At 34.8% G+C, this 17,773-nt stretch overlaps 1 protein-coding gene across 1 annotated transcript in view; it reads right to left on the reverse strand.

Moving 5' to 3' along the window:
* Nucleotides 1–9,096, reverse strand: part of LOC120514305 (synaptonemal complex protein 2-like) — a 26,888-nt gene extending 17,792 nt beyond the window's left edge. Inside the window, exons 1-7 of the mRNA XM_039734631.1 lie at nucleotides 9,072–9,096; nucleotides 8,723–8,808; nucleotides 8,547–8,635; nucleotides 5,219–5,253; nucleotides 4,933–5,075; nucleotides 4,789–4,841; nucleotides 4,248–4,365 (exon numbers count right to left, since the gene is read on the reverse strand). Coding sequence (XP_039590565.1) covers nucleotides 4,248–4,365; nucleotides 4,789–4,841; nucleotides 4,933–5,075; nucleotides 5,219–5,253; nucleotides 8,547–8,635; nucleotides 8,723–8,808; nucleotides 9,072–9,096 — 549 coding nt within the window. The remainder of the gene's footprint in view (nucleotides 1–4,247; nucleotides 4,366–4,788; nucleotides 4,842–4,932; nucleotides 5,076–5,218; nucleotides 5,254–8,546; nucleotides 8,636–8,722; nucleotides 8,809–9,071) is intronic.
* Nucleotides 9,097–17,773: the final 8,677 nt, after the last annotated feature.

Below are 17,773 nucleotides of genomic sequence, written 5' to 3' on the forward strand. Positions count from 1 at the left end.
CTCATTGTAATCAACTTCTAAAATTTCATTGCACACTGATGTAGATTGTGAATGCATCAGTATCAAGAACAGTGAAAACTGTGCTGTATTTTTGTTTATTAGCTAACGCACAGAAAAAGAAGACTGCAGATGAACAGCAATAATGTTACTGTGATAATAAATTTACCAGCAGAGTTTTAATCCAGTACATAGAACAAGAATGCCATTTTAAGAGCCAAACCTTTGTGAAATTTTCATTTTGTATTAATAACAACTTTAAAATGTCATCTGGCATTTGAATGAGGCTGGGAAAGTAGTATGACAATTTTTACTTTCAGGAGGGTAGATGAACAATACCATTATAATTCTTAAAGACATATTACAACAAAGTCAGGACACTGTGTAAATTGTAAATAAAAGCAGATTGAAATGATTTGCAAATTTCATAAACCCATGTTTTTTTTTATGTTCTGTTGTGAAAAAAATATATCAAATATTAAATGTGAGACATTTACTATTTCATGAAAAATATTAGCTCATTTTGAATTTGATGGCAGAAACATGTCTCAAAAAAGTTGGGAGGGGACAACAAAAGGCTGGAAAAGTAAGTGGTACTAAAAAGAAACAGGTGGAGGAGCATTTTGCAACTAATTAGGATAATTGGCAAATGGTCAGTAAGATGACTAGGTATAAAAAGAGCATCTTAGAGAGGCAGAGTCACACAAAAGGATGGGCAGAGCTTCAATAATCTGTAAATAAAATGCATCTTCAAATTATGGAATAATTTCAGAATATTATTCCTCAACGTAAAATTGAAAAAGACTGAATATCTCATCATCTCCAGTATATAATATCAACAAAAGATTCAGAGAATCTGGAGAATTCTCTGTTCGCAAGAGACAGGCCAAAAATACTGGATGCCCGAGATCTTTAGGCCCTCAGGCAGGATTGCATGAAAAAAAGGCACGATTCTCTCATGGAATTCACAGCATGGGCAGAGGAACACTTCCTGAAATCATAGTCTGTGAGCTCTGTCATGCAAAGCCATAAGTAAACATGATTCAGAAATGCTGCCATCTTCTTCTAGGCCACAGCTCATTTGAAATTGACTATGGTAAAGTGGAAAACTGTTCTGTGGTCAGACAAACTGAAATTTGAAATTCTTTTTGGAAAACATGGACACTGTGTCCTGCAGACTATACGGTAGAGGGACCGTCCTGCTTACTATCAGCGCTCAGTTCAAAACTCTGTATCTCTGATGGTATGGGGGTGCATTAGTGCCTATGGAATTGGCAGGTTCCACATGTGGAAAGGCACCATCAATGCTGAAAGGTACAGGCTTTACACCAACATACGTTCCCATCCAGCCAACCTCTTTTTCAGGAAAGACCTTGCATATTTCAGCAGGACAATGCTAAACTATATAATGCATCTATTACAACATAATGGATTCGTAGTAGAAGAACTGAACTGACATGCCTGCAGTCTAGACCTTTCACCAATTGAAAACATGTGGCGCATCATGAAACAAAAAATGACAAAGACGACCCAGGACAGTTGAGAAGATGGAATCCTATATCAGACAAGAATGGGACAACATTCCTCTAACAAAAGTTCAGCAAATATTCTTCTCAGTTCCCAGACATCTACATACTGTTGTTAAAAGAAGAGGGGATGTTACCAAGGTTATTATAGTTAACTAAAACTAAAAACTATACTAAAACTATTAATAAAAAAAAGAATATATATGGGAACTAAGGAGAACAATGCTACACCACAAACTCACATCAAGAACCACTTGGAAAACAAAAAGTTTTCCATTGCAAGCAAAAGTATATCACTTGAACCTGAAGCCACAACAAAAGAGTCCACACAGCCATTTGAAATTAAAAGGCATAGTATTTTAAAAATGCGTATCTGTGTCAAGATAAATATTATCTCTAAGCTGCAATTAAATAGCCAGGTAAGAATCTGCTTTTTCACGTATGACTGTTACTATGTTATAAGCTCCTGACAGTACCAGGTACAAGTATAGCCTTCACTAGTCACCACAAAGCAGTTTAGCCCTTTCTCACCCATAGGTGTGCATTTGTGGAAGGGAAAGTGGATTGTGAGGTGACACTAAACAAAAAAGCTTATAAAAATCAAGGTAATCTAGAAAAACTTTAATCAAACATGCGTTCCATCTTTAACGTCAATACTGAAGCAGTTATATTTTTATAACATTTGTGTTTATCAGTAAATGATAGTATTCTGTTTCATAAACACATTTGCTTCACTCATTCTGTTACAGGCCGTGTGGTCACAAACCAAACCTACTTTGAAAGTAAGGAAAAAAACTGCATGCCTTACATTGTTATAGAAACATTCAAATATATCCAGTGATTGAGTGAAGCTCTTTTCTTTTCAGCCATTTATACAAAGAACTGCTTAATCCTTATATATAATATGCTACCGTGGCTGTCCGTTTGTCTGTCCAGGATTTTAAATCACATGCAGCTCGCAAACCTTTTGACCTGAAATTTGGTACACATATACTACGTGACATCTACTATCCGCTTTCAGGGAGATGATTGACCTCCAAGGTTATGCCTCTTTTAATTTTTATTGTAGAATCAACTCTCGGCAGAGACCAGCAGGCCGGCCGTGCCAAGCATGCATATGGTCGCCGTTCTCATCCCTACAACCTTCGCCGTCACTTCCCTTACCTCTTCATATCTTACATCTTAGGTCTACATGTGCAAAGAATTCAGTCATTCAACTTAAAATCTTTTATCGAACGCATTTATTGTCCAAAATGTTTACAGGGCAAAATTCAACCGGTGAACGTTGCAATCTAGCTCTAGCCTCATTGGGCCACAAGTTCTGGGCATGCACCAAGTTAACATTTTGAACAAAAATCTTTGCATGCCTATCAGACAGCCTTGGTGTCACAATAACTCTTAATCCATTAACAGCTGTATTTGGTGTACAGTAATCCCTCCTTGATCGTGGGGTTTGCGTTCTAGAACCCCCCGCCAAAGGTGAAAATCCGCGAAGTAAAAACCATATGCTTCTATTGTTATTTTTATATTGTCACGCTTGGGTCACAGATTTGCACAGAAACACAGGAGGTTGTAGAGACAGGGACTTTAAAACACTGCAAACAAACATTTGTCTATTTTTCAAAAGTTTAAACTGTGCTCCATGACAAGGCAGAGATGACAGTTCCGTCTCACAATTAAAAGAATGCGAACATATATTCCTCTTCAAAGGAGTGCGCGTCAAAAGCTGAGAATGTCAGAGAAAGAGAGAGAGAGAGAAAAAAGCAAACAATCAAAAATCAATAGGTGCTTTTAAGTATGCGAAGCACCGCCCCGGCAAAGCAGCTGCAAGGAAAGGGAGCAATGTGAAGGTAGTCTTTCAGCATTTTTTAAGAGGAGCGTCTATATCCTCTAGGCCAGTGTGCGAACAGCCCCTCTGCTCACACCCTCTCTGTCAGGAGCAGAGAATGTCAGAGACAGTGAGAGAGACAGAGAAAAGCAAACAATCAAAAATCAATATGTGCTGTTACAGCTTTTAAGTATGCAAAACACCGCACAGGAAGCATATTGTATATCATTGAGGAGTTTTATTTAATACGTAATACGTGCTCTGATTGGGTAGTTTCTCAGCCATCCTCCAATAGCGTCCCTTGTATGAAATCAACTGGGCAAACCAACTGAGGAAGCATGTATTATAAATTAAAAGACCCACTGTCCGCAGAAATCCGTGAACCAGCAAAAAATCTGTGATATATATTTAGATATGCTTACATATAAAATCAACGATGGAGTGAAGCCGCAAAAGTCGAAGCACGATACAGCGAGGGATCACTGTACTCTCAGATGGGCTTAAAGTGAAGAAGGACAGACAAACTAATTTCCTTTACTACACTACTAGCACGTAGACATATCTTGCTCAACTGGAAGAATCCCACCCCACCACTCCTAAGTCAGTGGGTAACTAATGTTCTATAGATTCTCATTTAGAGGATCTGTTCAAAACTTCTTTAAAATATGACAGGATCCAAACAATAACATTTTAGAATAAGCTTCCATTACAGAGAAAAGGATACCTTTCTTGTCTTGCTCCTTTTATAGAGTGGCTACAGTTGCTGGCCCCTTTCTCTCTCTATCTCTTGGGTGGGGTTGAATTTTGCTTTAATTTATTAAATTTCTCTTGACTGTATGGAATGTTATGTTTCTAATTAAAATTAATAAAAATATTTTTAAAAAGCCCTCAACTACACTCATCCTTTCCTTTTCTTGAGCAAAGGCAAAGTTGCAGCTTATGGCATGTGATTTAAAAAGCGTAAAGAAATAAGGTGAATTTTTGACCAAAATTATATGGACATGGTCAAAGTCACTGTAAAACAATATAAAGGAGTATTTTTATGTGTTGAAGAATGAAAAACTTATGACAGAAATGTATATACTGATTATATATTTAACATATAAAAACTTCTAGCTGCCACAATGTCATACTATCAAAAGTGCAGTTCTCCTGGATGTCAGAATTTTTTTAATCCTTTATTTTTGCAATATAATGTATCAAACTCACTAACCTCTATCTTATCCAGCAACACTTCCATGCAGGGATATGTGCACACACTGAAAATAATCAATTTACAAAAAACAAGATTTAGTTTACATTATTTATTTAAAAAAAAAAGAGTACGCATTTTAATGGTTTGAATATTGAAAAATAAAAAACAAAATACTATACTTAGCAAATCTAAAGACATATTATGAATAATAGCAATAATACTAAGAAAATCTTCAGAAATACCTTCTCTCGTTTCCTTGCAGATCATTTATCAGATTAAGAAATACTCGACAATCCTGAATTAAAAGCAATGTAAATTAAAATGAGTGAAATACAAAACTAGTGTTATTAATCTTACAGTTTTAAAATTACATTAGAAAAATTTACTGTTTCAAATGTGGAGTCTTTAATCCTTTTGAATGCTTTGGCAGCACACTCCATGCTGAAACACTGATCTGCTAATTTCTGCCTCTGCTTAGATGTAGCCATTCGGCACAATGCTTCCGTTATGGAGACTTGTAAGTCATAATCTTAAAAATACAGCAGCAATTCATTGAGTGGGCTACTGTTCAGACATGGTAGTGTTTATTTTACAGAGCAAACATATCAGTCATACTTTGCATAGTAAGGATGATTCAGTAGTATAAACAGAAGATCTATTGCCCTTACTTACCCCCAATGACAGTTATTTGTTTCCCTAAGCATCCCCTTAAAGAAATCAAGAAAAAAAAAAAAAGTTAGTGTTCTTAATGTGAACCCACTTATTCCAATTCAAAATTCCACCCTTGAATGATTCAACAGTCATTAATGCTGGACCCGTTTTGGAGTTGTTAATCAACCGAATGTTCAATTTTACAATGTGGCAGAAAAAACTGGTGCACTTAGACAATACAAAATAGTGTGTAGACTATTAGTGAATGTGCAAACTCCAGAACGGCAGTGACCAGTTCATGATTCAAATCCAGACTAATGATGCAACACTATCCACTATAATAGAGTACTACTTCAATATAAAGCAGTCACTGAATTAATCATTTTCTCATCCAGCCATCCATGTTCTAATTAATGTATACAAATACATTATTACAAATTCCCTCTCTTCTAAGTTAATGCCACTGTATTCTTAATTTACTGAAACTTTCTCTTGTAATTGAAACTCAACTATAAATGTATTTTCCATAGCTAATGTCAATGCATCTAAAATACTCAACCTCCCATATTCCTGAACTATATAAACAGATATAATTGGACAAATGAAGATACTTTTTTTTCTTTTTTAAACAGAAGACCACTAATAGATTTTAACTGTACAGTACAATTTTTTGCATATTTCTATATTTTACAATACTTCCTTATTAGTTACATTTTATATTGAACTAGCAAAATACCCACGCTTCGCAGCAGAGAAGTAGTGTGTTAAAGAAGTTATGAAAAAGAAAAGGAAACATTTTAAAAATAACTTAACATGACTGTCAATGTAATTGTTTTGTGACTGTTATGAGTGTTGCTGTCATCAAGGATTTGATTATCATTATTTGTTTCAATCAGGTTCGTATTTGGAGGATGTGTTGTTGTTTCAAGTTACATTCCATGTTTGTCTAGTCTATCCCTGACCATCTTATCTTCGTTGTCAACCGTTGTAAAGATAACAGGTTTCATTCATCGAAGTGACCACTACCCAAATTGGTACTCATGAGTCTAAGATGTTCAACAGGCATTCCCGGCATTAAGTTGAGTATTTGCCTGTGAATATTTAGTGGCAGCGTGTCTATGAACGTAAAAAAGTTTCTCTCGCACTTTCGGCAAGTTTGTGCCAAACACTAGTCTATCCCTGACCATCTCATCTTCATTTGCATAAGCACAGTCCTTCACCCGCAAATATTTAGCCACAGCGTGTCTATTGGATTGCTGCTGATGAATGGCCTTATATGGGCAGGCACTCAATTACGTGGGAGGCGTGACGATGAGGAACGCAACTCCACCTCACATGGCGACCGAGCTGCAAGCTATGGCCGTATATATGTACATAAGTAGGTTCCAGTTATGACCGTTACGCGTAGAATTTTGAAATTAAACCTGCCTAACTTTTGTAAGTAAGTTGTAAGGAATGAGCCTGCCAAATTTTAGCCTTCTACCTACACGGGAAGTTGGAGAATTAGTGATGAGTCAGTAAGTCAGTGAGGACTTTGCCTTTTATTAGTATAGATTACTAGGAGACAAATAAATTTTAACGCAGCAATAGCACAGTACATGGAACAATGACACAGTAGAAAAAAATAGACAGCAATGGCATTAAACATTAGCAATTTAGCAGTATATAAATAAAATTCAATATGAAACTGCACCAAAATAAAAAAAAAATGTTAGAAAACAACATGCACCAGACAAAACAAATAACAGTCACACAACATTTGTAACTGAGAATTTTCAGTAAGATTGATGCAATAGTGTGAAAAGAGATAGTGTAGGTGCTTACAGTATGTAGTGGAGTCTTGGTGATCTTGCTGATCTGTGCATTTGCAGAGGTTAGCGGGAATTTGGGTGACAAAGGACTTTTCTCAGCCTTTTTCAAAAATTAAACGTGCTGTTCAGCATTTACCAAATGTTTTCTGTGACTTTAACTTAATTCTGAATAAAATGGCGGTGAGACTCTCTCAATAAAAGGTTCTCCTTCTTCTGTTTTGTGATTCTGCACTGATCGCACTATCCATTGTTAACAAAAAAAAAATTGTTTCGTTATACTTAAATGAAAATAAATTAAAAAAAAAAAAAGTCTAACAACTAGAAAAAATGAAAGCTGGATAATAGAAACAAAAACAAAACTAAAAAGAATGTGCTGTGAACAACACTGTCATCTGTAAAGCACGCAAAAGGACTACAACAAAGAAATATGTTCTGTTTAATGTGGCATCAACCATGTGAAATCTGCCCTGTGTGATATAATCAGCCCTGGACCATATAGTGGTGGTTATGTGACACTCAGATGCAGAATGAAGCCTCACATAACTTATTTTTGCCTTTTTATCACTTCTGTGTTACATCTTCATTATAAACAATATGCCAAACTGTGTGTTACTGCTTTATGCAAAGCATTAAATCCTTATTACATGGATTGGTCAGCTATTCATTTCATTTTTAATACTGCAAAGTGAATGAGATAGGGAGAGCACATATACCGTCTGTACACACAACTCACTTGATAGAATCCTACCAGCATGAAAGTGCACATTAAAAGTATATAAAGCCTTTGGCAAGTAAGAAAATAACAGAATTTGAACAAGGGTAACACAGGAATCGCATATTCTACAACAGCTACAGCAGCACAGCTGAAAGCCTTATTTTCAGGCTTAGTGGAAAATTACATTTGCATTTTGGCATAGAGTAGGTTTATTATTGCAGAGAACAGGAAAACCCATCCAATGAACTTTTCTGTAGTTTTCTGGTAATACAAGTTTGAAACATCTTTAAAATAAAAAAATATATAAAAAACATGACTGTTGAGAAAAACTCAACTGCATTTTTTAATCTCATAGTATTCTTTCCTGGTATTGTTATCATAAAATTATCATATTAATTGGTCATCTTTCAGACATTCTTTATTGTGTATGCATTTATAGATCACAGCATCTATCAGTGTGTGTATATATTTAGCATGACTGGTAAAGTTAATAGCAGTTTGGTTTATAAGTGTGCTCTGTCACAGATAGTAAAACTGTGCTTCATGTATTACATTGACTGCTACTCAAGATGTATGACAACTAATAAGTAAACTACATTAAACTTACAAAACAGTGTCCACCTGTAATCAGTTGATTAGCCCAAAAGCATGAATAGAATGAAACAATAAAAACTTTAAATATTTTTTATTTCATTTTTCATTTTGTAGTTTTTAGTTAGTTGTGGGCTTTTGCTTTTTGAATCATGTATAACACTGTATTGTACTGTATAACACTATTTTAATAATTAGTGATGAGTGATACTGCACATTTTGAGTTACTTACATAACATTCAAAATCTCTGCAGATGAAAACAAATCCTTTTTGTTTTCTTTTGAAATTTTATCCAGAATCATGTTTAGCCTCTGTATGGCCTACCATTAACCAAAAAACAAAGAAGCAGGTTACAGCATTTATAAATACCATGAAATAAATATTGCACGTCCTCTGCAATATGTTACCTCCTTCTGTATGGATATGTGTATATCTTGCTCTGCAATTAGCAGTCCTGTTCGATGCAGAAAGACTTTAATGATCTGTTTTTTCCCTATGAAAATACAAAAGATGTTCTTATCTTTATATTCCAAGGCACATTTCAGAATTGTATTTTGTTTTATGCAGTATAAATAACTAATTCATCATACACTTAACACAAATTTTAATTTTCATGGCATGGGCACCAAAACAAAAAACTAGTTGTTGTAGTATGATGTCTAAGAGATGTTAATTTTAAATTATAACATCAAACAATGTGGGGAAAATAAAGTAAAGTAATAAAAGAACAAAAGCAGATATATCTCAAGTACATACCTTCATTATTGTTTTCATATACCATCTGTAATATGAGGATTTGACAGCAGTTAAGTTCAATTTTAATTACATTTCATGCTGAACATTGAATACTTTATATTAACACTACAACATAATTTTCAAACATGGCTACAGCATACACCACTCTGTGTTAAAGAAGTTATTAAAATTTTAGTTTTTCAGAAAGTACTAGAGGGTTAATTTGGCTAGCCAGTATTTTCTCCTGCCATTCTCGGAAGGGGACCGTCAGATTCATAATCCACACAAGATGGCCCAATAACAACTGATTACTTATAAAAAGCAGATATGTTGGAGTAGTGGTGGATATTAAGTTAATCTTATATTGTTTTTTTCACTCATGTAATGTTAGTGTGAAAATATTTTTTTTCTAAAGATTGTTGGTATGTGTTCGAGAGAGAGAGAGAATGAAAGAGAGACAATGACAGAGGAGGAGAAGGAGAAAGAGAGAGAAAAAAAAATGCAGCCTGTACTGTACCTCCACCCCATACAGGGCTACTTCATGTGTATGGTATTTCAGGTTAGGCTCTGGTTCTCCATAATTATGACAATATTAGGCAGGTTTGAAAAAGCTAAACACTGCTAAAGAGTCAACACTGGTAAAAAACAATAGTTCCCTTGACAAAGTATCATAGAGGAAATCCTACCAGGTGACCATAAACAGCAACAATTAATCAGAAATCAGATATTGCTCTGTAAAGGCCAAACAGTCAAATGTAAGTTTCAGTCTTACCCACATAAATGAGGGTGAGTCTCAAAGCTTGGTGCTTGCCATCTTAACTTATATGAATAGCCCATGAATATTATATGAATGGGATATTCTTAGCATAATAATAATAATAATAATAATAATAATATAATAATAATAACTAGCCAGCCCACGGCATACCATATGCCGCATAATCAGGCCGGTTTTTTAATGATTTTTAAGCACAGGGAGAAAATTAACATTTGAAAAATCTGTAATGTAATAAATCAGCAAGAAAAGCAACATTGTAACAATGCACGGAACAAACCAACACACAGCGTCGTAACTGAAAACTCGGTTTTTAAAGATTGCTTACTTCATTGTGTTTTCACCTCAGTTGTAAAGGATTGTTTTAAGGATCCCATGGGATACCCCTCGCAAACCGTTTTACACGCTGCATATGGCGATTCACCTCCGTGAGAAACATGCCTCTATGAACAGTCAACGTGGGCTTCGGAGGTGCCAGGAGTTTACTTGGCGGTGGCTTCTGAATGCACCATAGGTGTCTTACTTGTCGGTGGCTCAGTGAATACACGCCCCTTCCGGCGTGATTTCCATGGTTGTCTTGCCTTAGTGAATATATATATATATATATATATATATATATATATATATATATATATATATATATATATATATATATATATATATAGTTATTTTTCAAGGTACAGTAATCCCTCCTCGATCACGGGGGTTGCGTTCCAGACCCTACAACCCCAGGATAGGTGAAGTTCCGCGAAGTAGAAACCATATGTTTGTATGGTTATTTTTATATATTTTAAGCCCTTATAAACTCTCCCACACTGTTAACATTATTAGAGCCCTCTAGACATGAAATAACACCCTTTTGTCAACAGTTTAAACTGTGCTCCATGACAAGACAGAGATGGCAGTTCTTTCTCACAATTAAAAGAATGCAAACATATCGTCTCTTCAAAGGAGCGCTGTCAGGAGCAGAGAATGTCAGAGAGAGAGAGATCGCTCGCTAAGAAAAGCAAACAATCAAAAAATCAATACGTGCTTTTAAGTATGCCGAAGCACCGCGATAAAGCGGCATTTTGTAGAGGAGCGTCCATATCCTCTAGGCAAACAGCCCCTCTGCTCATACCCCCTCCGTCAGGCGCAAAGAATGTCAGAGAGGGTGAGAGAGGGAGAAAAGCAAACAATCAAGCACCGAGCGGGAAGCATATCATTGAGGAGTTTTAGTTAATATGTAATACATGCTCTGATTGGGTAGCTTCTAAGCCATCCGCCAATCGCGTCCCTTGTATGAAATCAACTGGGCAAACAAACTGAGGAAGCATGAACCATAAATTAAAAGACCAATTGTCCGCCGAAATCCGCAAACCAGCGAAAAATCCGTGATATATATTTAGATATGCTTACATTTAAAATCCACGATAGAGTGAAGCCACGAAAGTCGAAGCGCGATATATCGAGGGATTACTGTACTCCTCTAAGACATTACCCAAGTCCAGCTGCTTAGATAAGTTAATTTGATTTACACATTGATAATAGAAACAAGGAAAATATTTCAGGTTACTTGTTGCTGCTAGGAATGTTTTTCTAAATATAAACAACTAAGCACAAAAAGTACAACTCTGTGTCCTAAATAATCCAGTTACACCTAAAAAAGACAAAATGACAATGTCATGCAACTAGTGTACAATAAAAGAAACTGCTACACACTTCCCAAAAATTCTGTATTAATTTAAGTAATTTCTACTGTTGCTTGCTTCATTTTAGATTATGTAATTAAAAGAATAGCAGATTTTATGTTAATTTAATTGAATGAAATTCAAATTGTTATTCATTGGCTTTCTTTATACAGTATATTAATATAATTATTACATGCAAAACAAATTGGCTGAGGGGATGCCTATCATTTATGTAATAAATCTACAACATTGTTTTATGAACTGAAACAAATTGCACGTTTGTAAAGGTTCGTTGTCAGGACTTCATCAAATGAGCTAAACTTTTTTTCAAACACTTATTTAAGAAGCAACAGATATTCAAGTAACAAAGTCACTAGAAATAAAATTAGGGTGAATCACAATTCTCCCAATTAGAAAAGTTAAGTGTACAGGGGAGACAAAAAAGAAATGAGCTATAAAAAAATAATAACAGGTTAATGTAATATTTATTTTTCTCAACCTATTGTTTAAAACATAAAAATAAAACCATTCACTGCTTACTGTGTTTGTCTAAAACAAAAAAAAAATAACTACATCACTTTTAGTAAACTTTATACATGGTGCAGGGGAAATAGTGGTTATTACCAGGGATGCTGTATTACTGATTCTGCTTTCAGGTGCATACTACCAACACCAACGTGACAGTTGCATAATTAGAACATAGTTTTTCTTTTGTATAATTGTTTTCTATATAGAAAAAAAAAAGGGCACATTTTCAATTCAACTTTGAAAAGTCCGCCAATAAATAAATAGGCAGTGCCACACACTCATGTTTAATATAATAAATCATTTCTGGGACATGCTATTATGCATAATTTTTTACATAATCAGAACAAAACCTGCAGAAGCAGCACTGATTTTTTTAACTTCTGCTAAAAGCAATTAAAGAGAATGTTCAACACTTCACAGTAGACTGAATTACAGAGACTTTATTATATATGATCAAGACAATTTGTTAACGTGTTTATTAAATATGCCTGTGGAGAGAAGGGTAATGCTATCCAACATGCCGCAGTACATATTGAATGCAACATGAAGGTTTGATTATATGGAGTAGTTTTTGGACTGCTGACACATATGTATGTGTAAAATTTGGTATTTTAAAACCGTGAAAAAGAAGAACAAACTGCCATGTTTTGTCAGTAATCACGACTACGCAAGTGAGAAACAACCTGCACTTCAATCTATTTAAGAAGCAAATATAATGGCAGAACAAAACCATTCAGTCCTTTATGTGATCTATACCACTTTAATAACTGTTTTTTCCCCAAACTAATAACCATTCATAACCATTGCTTACATCCTTGATTATAATTATTTTACTGTTAAAGATTGTTTAGTAGTTAAGTGGTATTAGTATGTATGTGGAGGGGATGGACATCAACAACACTTAGGCAAGAGATTATGAGATTATATATATATTTGTAAAATAGTGCACTGTTTTTAAACTAAATATTGCACCATCATAGACCACTATCTGACCATAAACCACATAAACATACAATAAAGTCACAAATCATTTTAACTCCATAAGGCCTCTGGATAGAATGATATACATTTGAAGATGAAAGAAACGTGTTTAATTGCTCTAACTAAAGAACTGGAACATACTTCTAATTAGGAAAGGTATTGTATAACATCATCACTCACCACATGAAGTTAGGCTTAAGACCCATTATTATTGCACAACATAATCTTGGCAGATCTTGATGGAGAGTGGTGCTGCAGTGCTGCCACACCTTACATCTAGCAACAAGAGTTTGATTCTTACACCTCAGAGAATGTCCATGTGAGTTTCCCCATCCACATTCCCAAAACCATACACATTAGGTTTCCTAGTGATTCCAAATTCATCCATGTGTATGTGTAGGAATGCACAGTGTAACAACAAATCTTAGACGGATAAAGCTTTAAGCTAAACTTATACTAGTGTTTGCTTAAATAGAACAGAATACAATTTTCTTTCATAGTTACAGATTATGGTATAGCCTCTTACCCTCGTAAGTTAATATGAGAGAGAACTTTCTTGCTATCACTAATACAGTATGTGTTTGGAATTAGTCTCATTGCTAGAATGGACTGATAGACCTATTTGCCGTTTGTGAATGGGATAGGCATACAGTTTTCTGACTGTTTAGAATTGGTTCAACTGTGTAAGCAAACTTAAAGAAACAAAACAACATATAAACTATAATAGAACTTTTCTTTACTTTGCAATATCTATTTCTTCTCTATTTTTGTGTGAACTGTTTTACTTTGAACTTTTACTAAAGCTTTTAAACACAAAGATATTTGGTCTGTGGAACCATTTCAACATGTAACACTATTGCTAGAATGTCATGAAGCAAACAAAAGCTGTAGAACTTTGGTAATTTTGTGAAAATGTAGCTACACACAGTATATGTTAAAACTGTATTCAGTACTATGGTAGTAAAAAGCTTACCATAATAATATCAAAAAAGACCTCAGCAAGGTGCAATAAAATTGCATTTTTCTGAGCTCCTCCTTCTATCCACCACTTTTTAGCATTTTCAAACCAGATCAACATGTAAAAAAAAAAAATACAAAAAATAAAATAGCTATCACCAATTACTGGCAGAGTATCACATTTCAAATTACTATGTTTAAACATAACAATATTAATATATTAGGTTCATATTTGAAGCTACTTGCACTTGATGCAGAACACTGACTGTTCCAAGTTTTAAAACAATTTTCAGCATCAGGGTCATACAGTCTGGTCCATAAATATTTGGCCAGTGACCATTTTCATAATTTTGGATCTGTACGAACCACAAAGAATTTGAAATTAAGCAATGATTCTGTGATTGAAATATAGACTTAAAAGTATTAATTTAAGGGGTTTACCAAAAATATTGTATGAGCCATTAAGGAATGACAGCTATTTTTCTGCATAGCCCCACCATTTCCATGACGAACAAACTGTTCCATAGCCAGGTGGAAGCAGTTCCTTCATTATTTCATTAACTATTAATCAGGTAAAAGGTCTAGAATTGACTCCAAGTGTGGAATTTGCATTTGGAAGCCACCATTGTGAACTCTTAATGGAAAGTCCAAAGAGCTGTCCATACAAGTATAAATAGGCCATCATTAGGTTGACAAAACAAAACAAACCCTTTAGACAGATAGCAGAAACACGAGGAATGGTCAAATCAACCATTTGTTATATACTTAAAAAGAAAGAACATTTTGGTAAACTCCACAACACCAGAAGGTCTGGAAAACCACAGGAGATAACTATGCCGGATGACTGCAGAATTATGTCCTTGGTGAAGAAGAACCTCTTCACAACATTTAGCCAAATGAACAACACCTATAATTGCCAAGGTCTATACCCAAGAGAAGACTTCATGAAAGTAAACACAGAAGGTTTAGCACATGGTACAAAACATTGGTGAACCTCAAGCATAGGAAGGACAGATTAGACTTTGCCAAAAACATTTTTTAACACCCTGTCCAGTTCTGGAACAATTTTCTTTGAACAAAGGAAACCAAGATCAATATATACCATAAAGTTGGAAAGAGCAAAGTATAGAGAAAAGAAGAAAGCGCTCATGGTCTGATGAATACCACATAATCTGAGAAGTACAGTGGAGGCAGTTTTATGGTATGAACATGCAAGGCTGCGAATGGAAGTGGGTCACTAGTGTTTTGATTATGACTTCTTGCAGAAGTGCCACGATGAATTCATAAGTGTATAGGATTATATTATCTTCTCAAATTCAGACAAATGCTACAAAACTGATAGGATGACACTTCACTTTACAGATAACAATAAGCCAAAATATACTGTGAAAGCAAACCAAGTGCTTTTCAAAGCAATGAAGTGGAATATTCTTCAATGGCTAAGTCAATCAATTGACCTCAACCCAATTGGACATGCATTTCACTTGCTGAAGACAAATTTGATGGCAGAAATTCCAATAAACAAGCAGCAACTGAAGACAGCTACAGCAAAGCCTTGGCAAAGCAACAGCAGGGTGGAAAACCTAGCACTTGTAGATGGCCATGGGTTCCAGACTTCAGGCAGTCATTGACTGTAAAACATTTTCAAAAAATATTGAAAATGATCCTTATATTTATAATCATGTTACTGTAGTTTGCCTGGACGTGTCCTGCGGTGGGTTGGCGCCCTGCCTTGCGCCCTGTGTTGGCTGGGATTGGCTCCAGCAGACCCCCCCGTGACCCTGTGTTCGGATTCAACGAGTTGGAAAATGGATGGATGGATAGATAGATTACCCAGACACTTTTGAGCCCCTAAAAGTAGGGGCTTTTCTAAACAGCTCATACAATATTTTTGTTAAACCCTTTGAATTAAAGCTGAATGTCTATACTTCAATCACATCTTGATTGTTTTGTTTCAAATAATTATGGCGGTGTACAGAACCAAAATTGTGAAAATTGTGTCATTGTCCAACTACTTATGAACCTGACTGTGTACCATGATCAAGCTTAATTATTATCAATATGTGTGAAGGAATACCATTTGTTTAATTTCTTATGGATTTAACTTTTTAGTTACGTTAACATTGTATTGTTTGTTACACTTTGATGACACAATTTGAGAACTCAGCATTGTGCCACTAGTGAATATAACCTGGAAAAGGTTATCATTGCCTGATGAGGTCTTTTTGTGAACCAGAATATGCTAGGATTTAAGCTCCAAATAAAAAAATACTTAAATACAGACTATATCTTAGAAAAGTAATCTAAAATATTGAATGGACCTGCATTTTTAATTTCTAATTCTCAATTTTATCATAATCTCCCTTTTGATTTTGGTAACAAATACCCATGAATGACCTAGAACTGTCCAGCAACTCTAACTTAAAAGAGAAAGCTTTGTGTTATCTTTGTCACTTAAAAATACATGAAAAATAACTTTCCATGGACTAAAGGAATAAAATTAGCCTCTCCAAAAAATAAAGCAAAACCAGCATCTCATTATATAAAAACCTTCCTTATCTGGTGTTACAATAATCACATACTGTATGTCAATATTTCAAAATAAGTCATAAAATAGATTACATTTTTTTAACTAATTCCATTCACTGATCATAGGTACCTAGAGACAGGACAGTGACCAGACCAGAATTTGTTTGCTAAGTATGAGTTGGAAGACAGTTCTGCTGTGTTTGATGCTAAGTGAAATACTGCTTCAGTTTACTCAAGAGCAGAGGACACAGTACTCCCTCTAAGCACCTTAAAACTGTTAAGGAGATATAATGTATGAGTCCTAAGAGATTTAAAAAAAAAAAAAGAAAAGAAAACACAAATACAAATGGATATACAATGAAGAAAGACAGATCAACGAGAGTCATATTAATTAATTGAGAATGCACTATTGAATTTGAATGTATGTTCAAAGTTAATATCATAGGCAACATGCATATTTCTGTCTAATAACAGATGTAATGTCTTGCATTTATAGTTAGAGTACAGAGTCAAAACAATTTATTGTCATTTCATTATATACAGCTCCTCTGCTATACAGGATCTGAAAACTAATGTCATTTCAATACAACTGCATAGACGGAAAACAAAGTCAAAAATGTGAAAGAAATCAAAAAGACAAACTGCTAGGTTAACCAGACTAAGATAAATCCAAATATGTCTGCAATAAAATGTGTATAAATTCCTAAACTTGCTCAATTCATTATAATCGCCATGAGTCCCCAGACTATCACAGCCATAATACATAATTCCCAGTTAAGCTAACCTGTGTATTATCAGGAATGTGAGATGAAATTGAGGAGAACATGCAAACTCCACACAGAATACAGCCAAGCAGAGGACCTAAATTAAGGGCACTATATACATCTGGCATCAGTACTATCCAATACACCACCTACAGTAAAATACTGTAAAAATCAATAAGTATTAAAAACAAAAACCCATGAGCAAGAAGTGTGTTACACAGGAGTTACTGCATTATGGCTAAAAGAAAACAGTAAGATACATCAAGGTTGAAGGCAATAGTGGTGCCTTTACAAGATTATGTTTGGAGTTTGCTTCTACTATGATCAGGAATGGCATATACATACTGCAAATAATTATAGCAAGAAATCCACAAAAGAAGAAAGTTAATCATGTATCTTATGCTCTTTTATTCCTGAGCTTTTGACACCTACCATGTGTCATCATCAGAGGAAAAGATTAGACATACAATAATCAAAGGCAATATATAGCAAATGACGAAAGGGGAGGTGGATGGATTA

Source organism: Polypterus senegalus, chromosome 14 (assembly GCF_016835505.1).
Source record: "Polypterus senegalus isolate Bchr_013 chromosome 14, ASM1683550v1, whole genome shotgun sequence".
Classification (NCBI taxonomy): Eukaryota; Metazoa; Chordata; class Cladistia; order Polypteriformes; family Polypteridae; genus Polypterus; species Polypterus senegalus.